General features: G+C 38.2%; 1 protein-coding gene across 10 annotated transcripts in view; it reads left to right on the forward strand.

Annotated features, from left to right (window-relative positions):
* The window catches only part of AUH (AU RNA binding methylglutaconyl-CoA hydratase), a 150,873-nt gene that overhangs the window by 34,588 nt on the left and 95,976 nt on the right, over positions 1-20,309 (forward strand). For 8 of the 10 annotated variants that reach the window (XR_682307.5, XM_520124.8, XM_054658251.2 and 5 more), the window contains one exon: positions 5,066-5,152. The exons of the other annotated variants lie outside the window; for them this stretch is intronic. Coding sequence is in view for 7 of the 8 variants with exons in the window: in XM_520124.8 (XP_520124.1) it covers positions 5,066-5,152 (87 nt within the window). In the remaining variant the exon portion in view is untranslated. The remainder of the gene's footprint in view (positions 1-5,065; positions 5,153-20,309) is intronic. 10 annotated transcript variants of the gene reach the window in all.

Consider the following 20,309-nt stretch of genomic DNA (forward strand, 5'->3'; position numbering starts at 1 on the left):
TTGAGCTTATATCCAGCAACCTTACTAAATTTACTTATTTTCATGGTTTGAAAATTCTTTAGGCTATTCTTCATATACAGTTATCTGCTAATAATGACTGTTTTATTATACCTTTCAATCCTTGTAAGTTTTATTTTGGTCTTATCACACTCGCTAGTACATCTGTTACAGTGTTTAAAAGTGTTAGGGAACACCCTTGTCTCTTTTCTTGGTCCCTGGGAGGAAGCTTTTAGTAATTGACTGTTAAAGATTATGTTAGCTATAGGTACTTTACAGTTACTTTTTATTATAAAGATTCCCTTTTCTTCCTAATTTGCTAAGATAATTTAATCAGGAATGAGTGTTGATTTTTAGATATTACCAGAAAAGCACAACTGATAAAAAATTTATAATTTTGATTAATTTTAATCAAAATTAAAATTTGTGCTTCAAAAATCACCAAGAAAGTGAAAGGCAAGACACAAAAATGAAGAAAAGATTTGTAAATCGTATATTTTAGAAAGGGCTTGTATCTAAGATATAACTTACAACTCAATAAGGAGAAAACAAATTACCTGATTTTTAAAAAATGAGCAAGATTTGAATGGACATTTCACTAGAGCAGCTGTTTGAATGGCCAGTAAGCACATGAAAAGTGTTTAACCTCATTAGTCATTAGGGAAATGCAAATTAAAATCCTTATAGGTACCACTTCACACTCACTAGAATAGGTATAATAAAAAAGACAGACAATTGTTGGTGACTAGGAAAACAGAGACCCTCATGCATTGCTGGTAGGAATGTGAAATGGTGGAGCCAACCTAGGCAAACAGCTTGGCAGGGTTTTTGTTGTTGTTGTTTTTTTTTTCTTTTCTCCAAGTTAAACAAAAATTTACAGTATGACCTAGCAATTCTACTTTGTCTTTATCCAAGACAAATGAAAACATTTGTCCACCCAAAAACTTGTAAGTGAATGTCCATATCAGCATTAGTCATAGTAGCCAAAAAGTAGGAATGACATGAATATCTGTCATCCGATGAAGGGATAAGCAAAACGTTTATATGTTCATACAGTGGAATACTTCATGCTTATAACATGCATGAACCTGAAAAGCAAGCCATATGAAAGAAAACAGACAAAAAAAGACCACATATTGTATGAATTTATTTATAGGAAATGTCCAGAAAAGACCAATTCTTAGGAACATAGATTAGTGATTACATGGTGCTGGGATGGGAACAGGGAGCAACTGCATATGGGCATGAGAGATCTTTTTGTGATAATGGAGGTGTTCTAAGATCAGATTGAGGTGATGGTTGTACAACTCTGTAAATTTAGTAAAAATCCTTGAATTCTATACTTAAAGTGGCTGAACTCTATTTTTTGTAAATTATTCTTCAGTGAAGATGTTAAGGAATGAATATTGAATTTTATCAAATACTTTTTCTGTAACTAATGAAAATGTATACGATTTTCACCTTTATTTCATTAATTTGGTGAGTCCCTTTAGTGGGCTCTCTTGTTGGTAGTTCCTTTTTCTCCAAGATCTTGGCCTCAAAGTTCTGGCTGAGCCTGTAGTCTTCACTGCCAGTGTTTGTCTCCCCACTTCCAGGAGATTACAGAGATTTCTGAGCTGCTGCTTCGTGCTACGGCTTTTATACCCTCTTTACCCGACCAGTTTATAACTCAGTGTATGTTTTGGGAGGAAAGCAGAGGCTTACCATAGTTTCCCTTCTCTGGCTTTCCAGCCTCTTACATCCTGGCTGCCTTAGTTGCTCAAGCAGCTGTCTTACATATTTTCTGCAGTGTTTCATGGAGGAATTGGTCTGATGATAACCTATTCCATCATAGCTAACAGTGGAAGTCTATGTGAGTTTTTTTTAAGATGTCAGTATTACAGCATTGCTATATGCTGATGGGAACGAACCTCTAAGGAAGGGTAGTATTGATGCCAGCCAAGGAGAGCGCTTAAGTGCTGGAGTGAGTGATGTCCCCAAGGAGATTAGAAGGGGTTGAATCCAGTGCACAAGGGGATGGATTGGCCTCCCTCATGATGTTACAGGATTCCTTCAGTGCCACTTTGCCAGCCAGAAATCTTTGCTGCCCCTGCCACCTCTGTCTGGGCCTTGCTTGGGCCCTCTGGCCTTACTCCACCCTCTTGGCCTGGCAGGTTTTGCTTGGTTCGCGCCCACTTGAATCCCGTGCCTGCTGCAGCTCCACACTCAGCTTGAGGCTGGACTGGGCATGCCATGAACGACTTCCATGTCAGGCACCAGTGTCTAGACAAGGGGAATGTGGTGTCACCCAAAAACTCAGCGATAAAACCAGCATTCATGGAGCCCCAAGCAGTGTTACAACTCTTGCTCGGGGAGTCCTGAGGTCTGGGACCCCAGAAATGTTGCAGCTCTTCACTCCCATAGCTTGGCTAGCGGGAGCATGTTACAGCTCTTTTATTCCCGTTGCCCGCAGCTTGGCGAGCCGGCCAGGGGCATCACAGCCCTTTCATTCCTGTCGCCTGCAGCTCAGCGAGTTCCAGGTCCTTGTCCCGCGACCAAGAGGAATGAGGTGCGTGGACACCAGAGAGTGAGTAAGGCAGAGAAGAATTTTATTGAGTGACATAAGGAAAGCTCTCAGCTGTGAGAGGGGACCCAAAGTGGGTAGCCACCTGAGAGGATGAGTCTGGGGTTTTTATGGGTTAGAATGGAGGTGTGTGTGCTGATTCATCCCTGGGTGGGCTTGGAAAAATCACTGTTTGATTGGTTAAAAGGCATCATCAAGAAGGAACCAATCAAGAGAGTGAGGGTAATATGGGGATAGAAGTTCTCTCTCTGTTTGTGGACTCTCTCGAACCAGCAGCTCAGTTTTTAGACTTTAAACTGTCAGTGGCTTGAAGGTTGGGTTTCACTGGGGACACATCCCTGTCTGCTGGGGAATTTGTCTGCCTCCTGTCACTCTCAATGAGTTAGTTCATTCATGGTAACAGGAGGCAGGGCGGAGTATATAGGTTCAAGTCCTGGATGGATAGCTTTGGTGGTAAGTACTAGTAGAATGTCTTTTCTGGCTTTTCGTAGGATTGATAGGAGGTTTTAAGATTCGTGGAGAGGGAAGTTGTGAAGTGGTCTGTATGTGAGTAGGAGAGTGAATGAACTCAGGAAATACAGTAGGATTGCTGGGCAGCAGAATGGCCCACTTGAGATGAGTGGTCATAAATGTAAAATATTTAAATTTACGAAGTAATGGAACTGAGAAATACTGGGCCTCAAAGAAGAGTTTGGCACCAAGTTAAGCCAGTTATTTGTTTTTGGTTCTGCCAACATTTTTCTTTGTTACATATTAATTCTTCATGGAAAAATTAATTGCAAAGACATGTATCAGGCGTTCCAAAACATTTAAAGACTTGCATATTTAGCACCCACCACCCAACCTAAGCAATACAATATTACAAATAAAATTGAAGTCCTCTGTGTACCCATTGCCAGTCATACTCCAGCCCCCATAACCACCAATTGAATTTATCATTTCTGTGTGTTTTATATCCCTGAATAGCATTATTGTTTTTAAAATTTGTGTTCATTATCCTGTGTATCTTTCTGTAATTAATACTTTTTCAATAATATTATTCATTAGATTTATCTGTATTTACTCTTAATTCTTTCATGTTCATGCTATACAGGTAACATTCTATTTATAATTATGTCCTTGTTTTATTAATTCTCCTATGGATGGATATTTAGGTTATATCCATTTTTTTGCTAGTCTTTGTATGCTCCCTTGAATTTTATTGTACATATTTTCTTGGGTATGTGAGAGATTTTCTAGGGTATACATATCTAAGATCTGATGGATGCTAGGATATGTGCTTTGTCAACTGAGGTTCTCACTCCCCCGGAAGTGTGTGAGATCAGAATGCCCCTGCCCTAGCCCTTACTTATGATATTATGTATCAGCATGATTGATTTGTAATAGACTAATAAGGGTAAATAGCTGAGTGTATGCCTTCTATACTGTAATTTTACTTTGTTGTTTGTCTGTTTATTTAATTGGGGACCCATCTTTTTTCAGATTGTTAATTTTGCTAAAGATCTTCTTTGTTCTCAGAGTTAATTATCCCTCAGGGAATTCCATGTGTTTATTTTTCTCTGTTCCAAAGTTACGATTCTGTGCTAAAGTCATAATTATGAAATCATCAGTTTGTTCATACTTTAAATCTATGCTTCTCCCTTGTGGTTGACAGTCCCCAAGGCAGGCATCCATGAAGTCAAAAGGACTGACCAAAGTGTAATCTGCCCTTTTTACTGGGTTGGCATTTGTGCTAATACACTGCAGAAGCAGTGGTGGATAAACTGACAGCACCTTGCAAAGCAGCAAGGTGGTGTCACCAATTTGTCATTATTTATGTTAACATTAATGGGTTCATTTGTATTTTTAAATGAATAAACATTTAAACAATTTCTTAGTTTTGATTTCTAATAGAGTAACTATAGATCAGTAGATGCCAACTATAGTGTCTTCCTTTAAGAGCATGAAGGGGCCTGAGACTGGAAAGCTGGAGAAGCACCGCTTTAAGCACATGGTAGACGTATGAATAGACAAATACTTTATTCTTGCCGAACATGGTCATTGGGAAGGAAAACTGAGGTAATGTCATTCTATTAAAAGATGAATTAAGTGGCCGGGCGCGGTGGCTCACGCCTGTAATCCTAGCACTTTGGGAGGCCGAGACGGGCGGATCACGAGGTCAGGATATCGAGACCATCCTGGCTAACACGGTGAAACCCCGTTTCTACTAAAAATACAAAAAATTAGCCGGGCGTGTTGGCGGGCGCCTGTAGTCCCGGCTACTTGGGAGGCTGAGGCAGGAGAATGGCATGAACCTGGGAGGCGGAGCTTGCAGTGAGCCGAGATCGCGCCACTGCACTCCAACCTGGGAGACACAGCGAGACTCCGTCTCAAAAAAAAAAAAAAAAAAAAAAGATGAATTAGGCTGATCTTGAAGTTGTATACTAATCTTAAGTAAATTTTCAATTCTTTGCTTTAAAATTTTGTTTACAACTAGATTATATTTGTAAATAAAATACTTTGCAGGTGCTGACCTTAAGGAAAGAGCCAAAATGAGTTCCAGTGAAGTTGGTCCTTTTGTCTCCAAAATAAGAGCAGTGATTAACGATATTGGTAAGCACTATTAAGTTCTTCTTTCAGCATGCTGAAGGGGTTCTTAAATGTCACATTTAAAAAGTTACACATTATATATAAGCATTGGTTAAATATTTATATAATTAGATAATCATGACCTATAGCTGTTTGTTTTAACATGACACTTAATATATTTAATTTGAAAAATTATGTAAAATATTTAATAATTACAGATGTCTTACGTATGATAAAATATGAAGGTATTTATTAGACAACAATAATAATTTGCCATAAGCCTTTGACTTACAATATCTATATTTAACTGTATACTTGCAAACATACGTTTGGGATTCCTTTGTTTTTTAAATATACAGGATCATACTTTTTTAAGACTTACAGTAACTATCAATTTATTTTATTTTTATTTTACTGCTGTATATTAATCCAGTCTTATCCAAAATTTTATATTATTTCTTCATTAATGAACATTTTTTCCCTCTGTTTATGTTATTTATAATAAGGTAGTGAATACCCTTGTACATAAGCATAGATTCTTAAACAGGGAATCGCTGTTCCAGTTATCATTTGTTCATTTTATATTTTAGTATTAATAAATTCTACAAAATTATATTCCCATCGGTTAAAGACAGTATATGTTTCCTCATATTCCTGCCAGCATATAATGTTGCTATTTTTGAAGTTTGCCTAGGTTAAAAAAAAAAAAACTCAACATTTTAATTTGTATTGCCCCAAATGCTTATGTGATGTTTTATCTTTTCAAATGAGATTTGGCTTTCTTTTTTTTTTTTTATTTGGTTTTAGTTTTTTTTTTTTTTTTTTTAAATTTTTGATTTTTTCTAGAGACAGGGTCTCACTTTATCACCCAGGCTGGAATGCAGTGGCATGATAATAGCTCACTGTAACCTCCAACTCCTGGGCTCAAGAGATCCTCCTGCCTCAGCCTCCTAAGTAGTTAGGACTACAGGTGTGAACCATCAGGCCTGGCTGATTTTTAATTTTCTTGTAGAGATGGGGGTCTCACTGTGATGCCCAGGCTGATCTTGAACTCCTGCCTCAAGCGATCCTCCTCCCTCGTCTTCCCACAGTGTTGGGATTACATGCATGAGCCACATTACTCAGCCTTTTCTTCATTTGTAAATTGCCTTTTCACATCTTCATCCTCCTTTTATAGGATTATTTAATAACTACTTGTTTATTTAAAAGGCATTTTTATATTCTTTGTGTTTAAATGTGTTATAGATATTGTCCTCTAATGTGCTTAATTTGATTCCAGTATCTTTAAATTTAAAACTTTTAATATCTAGATGATGCTAGGTTCCCTTTATTATTCTTTTTCCTTGAAGGTTTTCTCTGTTGATTCTCGCACATCAGTTTTTCCAGATGAATTTAGAATTATTTTTTTAAGGCAAAGAGGAAAAATTTCTGTATTGCAACTGTGATTGGAATTTTATAAATTTTGTTAAGAAAATTTTGACATTTTTATGATAGTAAATCTTTCTATCCATAGTGTGCATGGCTCGTATTTTCTGGGGTCATTCATTTTTTTAATGTCTTTCAAGGAAGTTTTATACTTTTCTTGGTCTTATATCTTTTTTTTCCCCTCAAATATATTCCTAGCTATTTTATAGCATTTATTCCTTTGAATGAGACCCTCCCCTTGTTTCCGTTGTAGTCTTGTTATTATAGTCTGTAGGAAAGTTATTAAGTTTTTTTTTTTTTTTTGAGCCGGAGTCTCGCTCTGTCACCAGGCTGGAGTGCAGTGGCACGATCTCAGCTCACTGCAACCTCCGCATCCCAGGTTCAAGCGATTCTCCTGCCTCAGCCTCTCAAGTAGCTGAGACTACAGGCACGTATGACCATGCCCAGCTAATTTTTGTATTTTTAGTAGAGACGGGGTTTCACCATGTTGGCGAGGATGGTCTTGATCTCTTGACCTCGTGATCCACCTGCCTTAGCCTCCCAAAGTGCTGGGATTACAGGTGAGAGCCACCACGCCTGGCCAAAAGTTAATAACTTTTATGTGCTTATTTTACATCATGTCAGCTGGATAATTACTTGTGTTAATTCTTCTTTAATTTTCTTGTGTTTTCAGTTGAAAAGTACAATATAGATAATTACCTATAAGTAATGCAGTTTTTATCTCCTCCCCCAACATTTTAACCTTACATATTCATATTTTTTCATATTGGTTCAGGCCCTCTTAGAGTATTCATTTGTTAAGGTGAGCGTGATCATCCTTATCTTTCTTTGACTTTGGTGGGTGCCTTTAATATTTTGCCAGTAATTATGATATTCAGGCAGTTCTCTTCTATTTCAACTTGTTAGGAGATTATTTCTGTTTTTAATCAAGAATAAGTGTTAAAGTTTGTCAAATGCTTTTAAAATATGCATCGGGATTATAATTGATGTATGTTAGCGTTTGCCTTATTTAGCCTTTATTATACTGAGTTGTGTTAATAGATTTACTAATGCTGCGGTGGCCATACATTACTAGAATAAGCTCTGTCTGGTCATTGTGGTTAGGGGTGGTGTTGGTTTTTAATATATATTGCTGGATTCAATAAAATGCTTTTGGTAGAATCATAAAGGAGATTGAGCTTTTAATTTTGTTTTGTGTTATTCTTTTTTGGTTTGGTGTGAAGGTTATTTGCCTTCATAGAATGAGGTGAAAAGCTTTCCATGTTTTTCTCTGCTATATACAGAACAAATCATGTTACTTGAAAGAATTGTAGAATTTGACCGTTTGACACCTTTTTGCATCTTCTGTGGTTTTGTTACTGTTTTCTCACTTTCTTAGAATTAAAATTTAAAAAATACATGTTTTGATTTCTATAATGTCTTTGGCTTAGCTGTCTATTCTGCCTCTTCTCATTCTGTGCTGGTATTGTTTTAGGCCCTGCTTCTCTCCCCAGCTTCAGCCTCATGTTTATGTACCTTCTGACACAGAGCATGAACTTTGTTTAGAAGTTGGTCAGAGAGCTTGATTTTAGAAGTAAAAGTTGATGCTACCTGTAAGTTTATATATATGCAAGGGGGTGGCTAAGATTGGTTTCATTGTTCAAATTACCTTGATGTTTGTTCCAGAGTGTCTTTCTGTTCTGTGGATTCTGAAATTGGGATTTTTCTGGAACTCTTTCTGTCTTTGCAATGTCATTTTCTTTTTTGTGATTGTACCTATAGCTTTTCTTTTCTGGGCTAGTTCTTATCTCCATTTTTTCTTGGGAGTTCCTCCATATTTATTAATGATACTTTTTATTATAACATTACAGTAGACTTACTGTGATGATTCCAGACATTTTGAAGGACATGTGGAAACTAAGTATCTTAATAGTATCTTAATAGAATCCACTCATTTAATATGTTAAAAATCACAGGCAGGCAGGCTTTATCTTGAAGGGTCATATAGTAAATATTGTAGGTTTTATGGTGCCATATGGTCTCTGTTGCAGCTATACAACTCTGACTTTATAGTATGAAAGCAACCATAGATGATGTATCAACAAATGTGTGTGGCTCTGTTCCAATACAGCTTTATTTGTGCATACCCAAATTTGAATTTCATTTGATTTTTATGCATTTTGAAACAATTTTTTATTTTGATTTTTTTCCCCAGGCATTTAAAAATGTAAAAACCATTCTTAGCTCACAGGTTGTACTAAAACAGGCAGTGGGTCTGATTTTTCTTTGAATGTCATTTGTCTTCTATCTTCATTTTTCCTGTTGTTTGGAATTAATTCCTCTATATTTATTCAAGAAATCTCACTTCAGTTCTAATTTGAACAACTTGATGCATGCTTGGCTTATATCTTTGTCATTGGGTTTTGCTTTTTGGAGACATAAAGCTTTTAATTTTAAGGTCTTCGCTTTGATAGGGAGTTTAAAATATTGCATCTGGGGGTTTTGTATTCTTGATAAAATTCAAAGAAAACAAAACAAAACAGTTCAAGAAAAAACAAAACAAAAACCAAAGATAAGTTCATCCAATCTTAAAAAAATGTAAAGAGAAAAAATAGCATAAACTTAGAACATATTGAATAGTAAGATGTTGAAATAAGTTGAGTACTCACTATTAATGTTAGTTGATTAAACTTGCGGTTTAAAGACACAGATGTTCAGATTTGACTAAATAATTGACATCGGCTGAATATTGTTAAAAATAGCCACATCTGGGGTACCTCTTTTTGTACCTGAAGATTACTAGCCAAAAAAAGATATGTCAGTATTGATATTGGTCAAAATACATTTCAAAATAAAAAGCATTACTAGAGAGAGAGTTGCTGCGTGTGATAAGAGATTCAATTTTTCAAGAAACATACCCTTAAACTTGTATGCACTTAAAAACAAAAGTCTCAAGATACACACATAAAATGATATGGATAAATTGGTAATTTATCATCACTGACAAAACTATCAACCCATCTCCCTCAATTTACCATGAGGTCAAAAAGACAAAAGTTAATAAAAATTTTTCAGTGATTTGAACAACGTAATTATCAAGTTTGGTTTAATAGACTCAACCCCAACTTATGTATTCTCGTGAACACAAGAAATGTTTAAAGATGTGGGTCACGTGCAGGACCCTAAGGTCTCTGTTAAATTTCAGAAAATTGTTGTATAGAGACCATATTTTCTGTCCACGGTGGAATTAAGTTATGTTAAAAGAAAAACTTCAACCAAATTAAGTTTAAAGGAGTTTAATAGACCAGTGAACGATTTATGAATCGGGCAGTCCCCAGAATCACAGTACATTCAGAGAGACTCCAGGGATGCCTTGTGGTCAGAACAAATTTCTAGACAAAAAAGAAGGAAGTGACATACAGAAATCAGAAGCGAGGTACAGAAACAGCTGGATTGGTTACAGCTCAGCGTTTGTCTTATTTTAACACAGTTTGAACACTGGGCAGTGTATGAGTGGTTGAAGTATGGCTGCTGGGATTGGCCAAGCCTCAGCTACTGTTACAGGGCATACTCCTAAGTTAGGTTTTCTGTCTTTTCTACCTATTAAGTTAGGTTGCAGTTCATCCACAAGTATAGAAGTACAGAGTCTTTCTAAGGCCGTATTTAGTTTGCTTTAACAGTTAGAAACAAGATATCCATACGTACAGATTCTAAAACCGTATATTTGTAAACTGAGAATACTGAACAGCTCATGGGTCAAAGAAGAAACTATAATGGAAAAGAATACTAAAACTGAATGATTATACAATTACCATATGTCCAAATATATGAGATTTGATTAAAGTGGTACTGTTAGCTGTGATGTATCCATGTCATGCAGCACAAGTATGTTAGCATCAGTGAATCTGTACAGGTCTGTAGCAATCTCAGTTCTTGCCTCCTCAGAAGAAAGAATTCGACCCAGGGGCATAAGGCTGGAGGAGACACTGGGGCAAGTTTTAGAGCAGGAGTGAAAGTTTGTTAAAGAGCTCTAGAGCAGGAAGGAGAGGAACTTGCACAAGGATCAAGTAGACGACTTGAGAGATCAGGCGCACCGTTTGACCTTTTGAATTGGGGTTTTATATGTTGGCATTCTTCTGGGGTCTTCTGTTGCTTCTCCTGTGATTCTTCCCTTGGGGTGGGCTGTCTGCATGCGCAGTGGCCTGCCAGCCCTTGGGAGGGGCTGCACGTGCAGTGTGTTTACTAAGTTGCAGGCCTGCCTACTTGAGGCACCTTCCCACTTTGCAGTCCCGTGTTCCTAGAGGGAGGTCATCCGCCATTTTGCCTCTCAGTGCTCATGCTCAAATGCACTTGCCCAGCTCCTGAGATCTTATCAGGAAGCTGCTGATCACCAGTTTCAGGTATTTCTATCTGGAAATACCTGATATTTCCAGGAGACTGCCTTTCTCTGGTGTTGGCTGTGACCAATTATTATTTTAGAGAGACAATTAACGGCCGCCTGACAATTACATGGTCACCTGACACTCCTGGTGTGTGTATTTTGTGGGGAGCCCTCTCCAGCTCTGCTCGTGTCTGATTAGCTACCTACTGTAACAGTACTTGAGGGGAATTTACAACGTTAAATCCATAAGTTAGCAAGGAGATGTCATTGATGATAAATAGCTAAGCATTACCTTAAAAAGATTTTTAAAAGTTTTAAGTTCAAAGAATGTTGAACTAAAGCAACAATACAAGGATCAGAAATGAGTAAAATGGAAGACAGAGTTGCAGTGCATAGGGTCAACACAAGGCCGTGCTCTTTACAATGGAGTAAAAAGTGTTTTAACAATACGTATTACAAATGAAAAAAAGATGTGATTATAGATACAGGAGAGATTATAAAGATAATAAGAAAATACTGGGAAAAAACTTTATGCCAATAAATATGAAACTTCTGTCTCAAGAAGAAATCATGGGCTGGAATAGTCATGTAACCAAAAGAGGGTCCAACTTCTCACCGCTTGTAGAAAGAAGCCAAAATAACAAGAGTGAGGTATGATAAAGAGTGTGAATTTTATTAATTGTTGCCAGCAAGGGGAAAAGTGGACAGAATCCTTTCCCAAAACTGCCACTTTCCAATTTCTGGAGAGTGCAGGGGTTTAAGAAGAGGGATTTGGAATGCAGGAGAGGCAAGGGGGCTGGGAGGTGCCCAATGGCATGACTTGCTCCTATGGCTTATCCTGAATTATTGTTCCATCTGGTGAAGGGGCCAGCACCATCTTGGGCCCAACCATGCCAAATCAGTCGCAGTCAATCTTGCTGTCAGTCTCTAGCCGGGAGTAACTCTGGCCTTGAAGTAATCTCCTGCTCGGGAGAGAATTCTGGAGGTGCCTGGTTTGCATCAGGATTTGGCCCCTGAAGCTTCTAAGGAAACATAGGACCAGATAAGTGAGCATGGTGTGAGCTTAACAAACATCCAGGTAAATACATGTGCATCAGGCATGAAAGCATAAGGTGGGAAAGGGAGGGGAGTGGAGTTTTAAAGCACATTCCAAGGCTGTATTTAGAGACAAAAGAAAACACATCTGTAGTTTGTCTCAAAGCTGTGTCTTGAGACTGGGATGAAAAGAGGAAGGAAAAAAAAATTTTTAAAGCAGTTTGAAGCTAAGCTGCTTGGTTACAAGTCATATAATCATTGAAGTGATCAACCAATTCTTACAGTAAACTTTTTCACAGAGAAAGCACCAGACCCAGTTTTTTGATGATAGAGATTTACTTTTAAGATGTTTTACCCAATGCATAAGGAACAGATTCTTACAATCTTATACAGACAGTTCCACAGGATAGTAAAGTGAGAGTTTACTCCTAACTCATTATTTCAGACTAGTGTAATCTTTATACCTAAATCCGAGAGAAACAATGGAAGAAAGGAATAGGAGGAGACAGCCTCACTTGTGAGCATACATGAAATCCAGCAGATTGTAACAAAAGACCAAATTGGGCTTTCCCAGGAAGGCAATGGTGGTTTCCACTGGAAAATATTAAATTTTAACTCATGATGTTAGCCAATGAAAATAAAATCATATGTGTATCTCAGTAGATTGAGGAAAAAGCATTTGAGAAATATCAACATGTATTCATGGAAAATGTTCTCAGCAAACTAGGAATAGAAGGAAACTTCCTTAGCCTGATGAAAGGTATCTCTTTCTTAATAATAAAATATTAGAAGTCATCTCCTAAAATCAGGAACAAGGCAAGAGGACCCACTGTCACCACCTCTGTTCTATATTATTCTGTAAATCCTGGTTTCTGTAGTAGGCAGGAAACAACAATAAATAAGGACCGAAAAAGAAATAACGGAGTCCTTCTCATGTGGTATGGCTGTCTCCATCAAAAAGCTAAAAGAAACAATAAATTATTAGAAATAAGAGTGTTGCAAGATGGCTGGAAATGAGATCCATATTCAAAATAATCAATTGCCTTTCTTTATACCAACAACAGACAAAAGATGTCAAGTAAGGATACCCTGGAAAGCAGGAACAAAAATGAGTCTAGGACTACATGTAGCATATTTGGAGAAATTATAAAACTTTATTGTAAGATGTTTAAAAAAATAAATGGAGACAAATTATCCTCTTGAATAGGAAGATTGAGTATTAAAAAGATGATTCTCACAAATGGTGTAATTCAGTGTAATTACACCTAGACTCTCAGTATTGATTTTGTGAGGGACTTGATGAGCAAAAAGAGACCCCCAAATAGCCAAACACTCATAAAGAAGAAAATGAAGCGTCTTGCCATTTCAGCACTCAAGATTTATTATAATGACATAGAAATGAAGATGGTGTATTATTGGCTTTCGGATAGATAAGTATACCATTGGGTTGAAATATAGAACCCCCAAAAGACCACCCAAGTGGGGAAGCTGATATGTGACAGAGGTGGCATTGCAGATCGCTGGGGAATGGCAAAGACTTAATATGTTTAGAAGTGGAAACTAAAACTTTAATGATCTTAACAGAGAGAAGAGTTTCTTAAAACATAAAATATGACACTTAAAAGAAAACAGTGATGAATTTTACCAAATTAAACTTAAGAACATCAATTCATGAAAACATACTGTAAATAAAGTAGAAAGAAAAGACACAGACTGGGAGAAAATAACTTGAAACACATAGTGGCCAAAGATTCGTGTATGCATTGATAAGTACGTACAGGAATCAATACATGCATACGTATGTACAGCCTTGAAGTCAGCAAGAGGACATGACAGAAAAACATTGCACACAGAGGTAGAGGAGTGAGGGTAGACATAGGAAAAGATGGTCAGCCAGAGTAGTAGTCATAGACCTGCAATTAAGACCACAGTGGGATGCCATTTTACATCCACCAGATTAGCCAAAAATTCTTAAGCCAGGTCTTACTAAGAGTTAGTGAGTTAAGTGGATTACCAGGCAGGAAGATTTATACTTCTAATGGGAGCTGAACTGGTGTAACTGCTTAGGAAAAGTATTTGATATTGTCTTTCAAATTTGAATATCCACATTCCATAAGACTTGGTAGTTCACTTTTTAAGGGGTATTTACATAGAGGGATAACTTAAAGACTGTTTTTATTGGACCTGTAGTAAGAAATATATCTACACTCTGGCCCAGTAAACACATAGGGGTGGGAGAGTATCAAAGGTTATGGTTCTTCTGTCTGTACACTCTAGTTTGATACTACCCTATGTCATTAAAAAAAATTCCTCATCTTGACTAGCTCATGAATGGGTTGCTACTTGGATTTGAAACCACATTGTTCTGCAGACATTTTGCACATGTATCCTAGGGACACTTACATTGTTAATAGCAAAAAGCTGAAAAACAACCAAATTTCTATGACAGGAGAATGGAAAAATATTTTGGTATATTTATACAATTGAATAGTAGAGAGCAGTGTACATAAATGAATAATACACACATGTACCAATATGGATAAATCTTTGAAACACAATGTTGATTTGAAAGTATGACTTATTTTTTATAAAACTAATAGCATTCAAAGCTAAACAGTTTGCGTTTAGGGATGTGTAAGTGTGTAATAAAATCACATACACACACACACACAGACTTTACAAGGATGGTTATCTTTGGTTTGGAATTCAGGTGGAAGGATAGTTGAAGAGCGCGGTGGCAGACAGGTGTTAGTTCTGACCTAGATCTAGCTTTGAGTGGTGATTGTGTTGGAGTTTATTATGATTATGCTTTATTACATGTATATGAATATATTCTTTATATGTGCCAAATAAGACCAATTTTTAGAAGATTCATCTATCTTGAAACCTGTGGACATTTCTTATGTTATTTACTGTATTTTTTTTCTTTCTTACTGTCAACTGAAGAATGACAAGGTTCATAACTTTAGAAAGGAGAGCTTTATGTCTCATAAAGGGTTACAGCCTGCAAGGTGGCTATTCCCACACTCTGGGAAGCACAGCCTCTGGCCAGAATCCAGAAACTGCCACTTGGAAGGTGGGGTAAAGGGAACAGGAATGTATGCTGAGCAGGGTGGCCAGGTATACATAGTCAATAAGCTGCCGGAGGAGTCATGAATATTTATGAAAGGAGAAACAGGCACATGCGCATTTGAGCTTCAGGCCTTTCCTTGGGACCCATGTGTAACAAATGGCAGCCAGAGCAGGATCTGAGGGTGGAGTCTTGGGACTTCTGCTGTCAAAAGATGAAACAGAGGGCTGGGCGTGGTGGCTCATGCCTGTAATCCCAGCACTTTTTGAGGCCAAGGCGGGCAGATCACCTGAGGTCAGGAGTTCGAGACCAGCCTGGCCAACGTGGTGAAACCCTGTCTCTACTAAAAAAATACAAAAATTAGCTGGACATGGTGGCGCACGCCTGTAATCCTAGCCTGTAGTGCCAGCTATTAGGGAGGCTGAGGCACGAGAATCGCTTGAACCTGGGAGGCGGAAGTTGCAGTGAGCCGAGATCATGCCACTGCACTCCAGTCTGGGTGACAGAGCGAGACTCCGTCTCAAAAAAGAAGAAGCAGATGACACGAAAAACTCTCATTGCGCCTCCTCTGTAGACGGGCCAGAACCACCCTGTGGTTGGTAGTCTCTTTATCAGGAAGAAATGCTGGTTGGTTGTTTTGACAGAACGGCAGAAGGGCGGGGCAGCATTCAGGCTGTTGGTTGAAATCAGCAGTGGCATCTTTCAAGAGCTGGTTTCTCTTTAGCCCGTTAGAAGAAAGCCTAATGGCGGCTATTGAGGGAGATGGTCTGACCTCCCATCACATCATAGCTACGAATTCAGCCTCTGAGGTTTCTCTGTGGTCCCCTTGGCCAAAAGAAGGTCAGTTCAGTTGGTTGAGGGGCTTAGAATTTTTTTTTTTTAATTTCTCATTATTTTCAAGGAAAGCCAAGATTTTACATTTCTAGAAAAATAGCTCTTGGGCTTTTGGTTTTAAGGTGTTTTGTTTTTTTTTTTTCTTTGAGAGAGGGTCTCCCTGTGTCGCCCAGGCTGGAGTGCAGTGGTGCGATCTCAGCTGTCTGTAGCCTCGACCTCCGGGGCTCAAGTGATCCTCCCACCTCAGCCTCCCGAGTAGCAGAGATGGGCTCTACCATGCCCAGCTAAGTTTTGTGTTGTTTCATCATATTTCCCAGACTGGTTTCGAACTCCTTGACTCAAGTGATCCTCCCGCCTTGGCCTCCCGAAGTGCTGGGATTACAGGCATGAGCCACTGTTCCTGGCCCCCTACTTTTAAGGTTTTTGACCTTAAAACTTTTCTTGAAACTTTTTCTCTTTGATGGGAGAGAAAAATCCTTTTGCATGTCTAACAAAATGCGTTAATGGCCAGGCACAGTGGCTCATGCCTGCAGTCCTAACACTTTGGGAGCCTGAGGCGGGCAGATCACCTGAGGTCAGAAGTTTGAGACCAGCCTTGCCAACATGGTGAACCCCCATCTCTACTCGAAATACAGAAATTAGCCAGGCGTGGTGGCATGTGCCTGTAATCCCAGCTACTCAGGAGGCTGAGGCACGAGCATCACTTGAACTTAGGAGGCGGAGGTTGCAATGAGCCGAGATCGTGCCATTTGCACTCCAGCCTGGGCGACAAGAGTGAAACTCGGTCTCAAAAAAAAAAAAAAAAAAAAAAAAAGCGTTTATGGACCAGATACTGCACAGAGGCCTCCATCTTTCTTTCTGGCTCTCTTTTCACTAGTTCTTCTCATAAAGTTTGTTCATTTTCTGAGAGAAGAGCTTCTAGGCTTATTTTTGTCTTGGGAGGAAGTGACTTGACCAGTGGATGTTCATGGATACTGATGGTGGAGGATCCTGCATTGTACTGTTAAAATTATGGGAGGCCATTGTTTTGGACTGAGCTCCTGCTCAAATCCCCAGCAGACCAGATTAAATTGATATAGTCACTCCTGCAAAATGCCACATAATCAAATTGAAACTTTATTAAGGAAGCAGACGGATTCCAAAACAGACCAGTTTTTCCTGAAAACAGGAGATTCCAGTCTACCTGAGTCAGCTCAGTAAGAAAGTCTACTCTGCTTTAACCCTTGCCAAAAAAACAACCCCCCCGCAAAGCCTGATGTAACCTGTTAACCAATTAGTTTTTTTTCCTCTTGTCCTGTTTTCTTGTTTCTACCTTACTTTAAAACCCACTGTTCTGCCATGCCTCATGGGAGCTTTTATTCTATTTTGTAGAATGGAGGCTGCCCTGCCTCATGAATCACAAATAAAAGGCAATTGGATCTATAACTCAATTTGTTAGATTTTTGTCTTTGACAGTACTTACGGGCCTGCTTCCTATACAGACCCTCCAGTAATTAAATGCCTTGGCAGTGGTGTACTGGGGCCTGCTCACACTGACTCCAGGTGATTGTTAAATTTTCAGGAATTTTTGTTTGTTTGTTTTAAAAAAAAGATAGGGTCCCACTCTGTTGCTCAGGCTGGAGTGCAGTGGCACAATCTCAGCTCACTGCAGCCTCCACCTCTTGCGTTCAAGTAATTCTTCCACCACAGCCTCTTGAGTAGTTAGAACTACAAGCGTGAGCCACCACGCCCGGCTGTTTTGTATTTTTTGGTAGAGACAGGGTTTCGCCATGTTGGCCAGGCTGGTCTTGAACTCCTGGCCTCAAGTGATCCCCCCACCTTGGCCTCCTAAAGTGCTGGGATTACAGGCATGAGCCATGACTCCCAGCCTAATTTTCAGAAATTTTGTGAGCTGGCTGTTGAACCATAGGCATCTTTAAATTGTGGCAGTATTAGTACTGATACAAATCAGGGTTCACCCTTGTCTGTTGGGTACCATTTTCCCCTCTTGCCTCCTGTTATATTTACATTTTCTACAACTGGAGAATTGATGGGATCTGAAAGGCAAATGTATTTTCTCTTTGGCCACCGTGATTTCCTGTACTCTGTGTGTTTTTAATGAAAGAGAGTTTATAAGCAACTTACAGACATGACTTATTTGAAAGCTCTTCTATTTTATTAAAATAGAGATCAGAAAGCAGTTCTGTATTTCATTCAGAGTCACTAAATTTACTTTATTGTTCCTAGTATCTTAGAAAGTCTGTTCTTAAACAGTAAAATCCTAGAATAAAATTGAGTTCTTTTGTTCTTTAAAAAAAAAAAAAAGTCGTGACTATTTTTGAGACGTTTCATTCAAAGGAAATGGTGAATTTTTAGATTTCTAAAATGTTAATCATTGTTACAAGTCCCCTTCCCTCTTGAAGTTTAGGTTGCCTGGATTAGAAGCAGTAAACTGATTATTTTGAAATATTAGGCATCAGCAAGGCTACACAGCAATGAAATTGTCAGGATCTATTAACAGCTGTTGTTTCTTACCATTCCTTCTAGGGCTTCCTGGTGTGCACCTTCCTTCCAGTAGTTCGTGGTGGCAGTGTTGACATCACTATTGGGACCCACATTGTGCACATTAGCAGTATAGAATATGGGGAGTGGACATGTTAATTACCTCACTGAGGGCCATTCTTGCCTTTAGTAACATTTAAATTAGATGATATTTCAAGATGAGATAGAAAACATTTTTAGAATTCTCTAAGTGGAAACTCTAAAGGGATAGACCTAGTTCTCTCAAGTTGAGACATCAAAGAATTGTTACCTAATGATAAAGAAATATTTAAAATAGGTTTTCATTAGAATTTTAGATTACAGAATTTAGTGTGAGGCAATGATGTTTTTGTAAATGATCTTCCACAGTAATCCTTTAAAATGCCAGCATTCATAACTTCTTTTTCTTTCTCTGATGACATAAAATTGCAAAAGCTTTAATTTAGCAGTGTAAATGCAAAGCTGAATTGAAATACAGGTAATTATGTTAAAAGGGACAGCTGACAAAATTCATGTATTTAACAATTTTTTTCTTAACATTTTATAAGGTTTTATAGAAAGAAATAATTTAATTTTGGAAATTTTCAGTCTCTGGATCTGTTCTTCATGTGATTGAAAATCTACTGTCCATATGCATTTTTCTATGAAAAAAGCTCTCTCTTTGAAATACAAAGAATATCTTTGTATAACTGAATGAAAAAATTCTGTGTGAAAAATCTGATGTAAGTTTTATGGTATAAACCTCTTTTCAAGCAGTGCTTCTCATTTTATTTTTGTTAGCATGTCTTTCAGTTTGAGAATTGGGATACATTTGAATTTTATTATTGAAAGGCTCAAAGTAACGCAAAACAAGTCACTAATAATTAACAGACCCACTACAGTATAATAGATGCACATACATATCAAACTTTCATCTTGGCCTCTCTTCTGCAGAGGTTTAATATTGGAACCAAACTCTTCTGTCCTAGCCTAGCTATCTTTGTATAAATGAGTGTTCTTTAGTGTTTTGGTAACCACATGATCTATCTTTCTGTCATCTTCATCCTAAGCTTAAAGTTCCATTATATTTCAGCATGTAATGATACTCTTAGGAGGTCACAAGATCTGCTCAGTTTAACGTTTTCTCAAAGATATTGCCATAGGATGGTTTGTTATAGACAGTTTAGATTTTATACATTGTTAAAATGTGATGAACTCTTGAATTATTTTGGTGTAAGTTTATTGATCTTGATCTCTTGATGTGGAATCAGAAAATGTGGATTCTCTCTACCATCTGGTACTTTCCATATCTCCCCATTGCAAGAACCATGAGTTGGCTTTTTCTTCACTTATACCTAGTGTCTAGTAATGAGCACATGGTAGGTACCTGATTGAGAGGGCAGATTGGCTTATATCTTATTGGTGTAAACGTGTTAGCCATACTGTAATTATTTCATCTTATCTTCATGCTGAACCTTCTCCTGCAATCCCTTTCCTGTCTGCCTCTACCTAAAATTCCAAGAATCCTGCTCAACTTGCCTGAGTTTGATCCTCTGTCTTTTCTACCCAAGCTCCTGCTGCTCTTAGGACATGACTGAGAATGATAGAATGAACATGAGTGGAGCAGTTGTTGGAATGTCTATTGTGGTAAATTAGGACTGATCCTTTGCTAGATTGGGATGGAAGGTCTTGCTCAGGAGTCCCAAGTTTGATATGTGAAGGTAGTGATGCTTAGTGGACATCCAAGTGCAGATGAATTCGGAGTGGAGGTGGGTTGACCCAGGTGAACTTGGGAGTCATCAGAATGTTAATGCTATGTGAAGCCATGACCACTGGATGAGACACCTAGGGGGTTACTGTAGAGATAAAAAAAAGTCTGAGGACTGTGAGGCATTATGATATTTAGAGGCTGGAATGAAAGCGGTAGATTGAGAAAGGCCAGCCAGGGTAGGAAGGTG

The sequence above is a fragment of the Pan troglodytes genome, chromosome 11, assembly GCF_028858775.2.
Source record: "Pan troglodytes isolate AG18354 chromosome 11, NHGRI_mPanTro3-v2.0_pri, whole genome shotgun sequence".
Lineage (NCBI taxonomy): Eukaryota > Metazoa > Chordata > Mammalia > Primates > Hominidae > Pan > Pan troglodytes.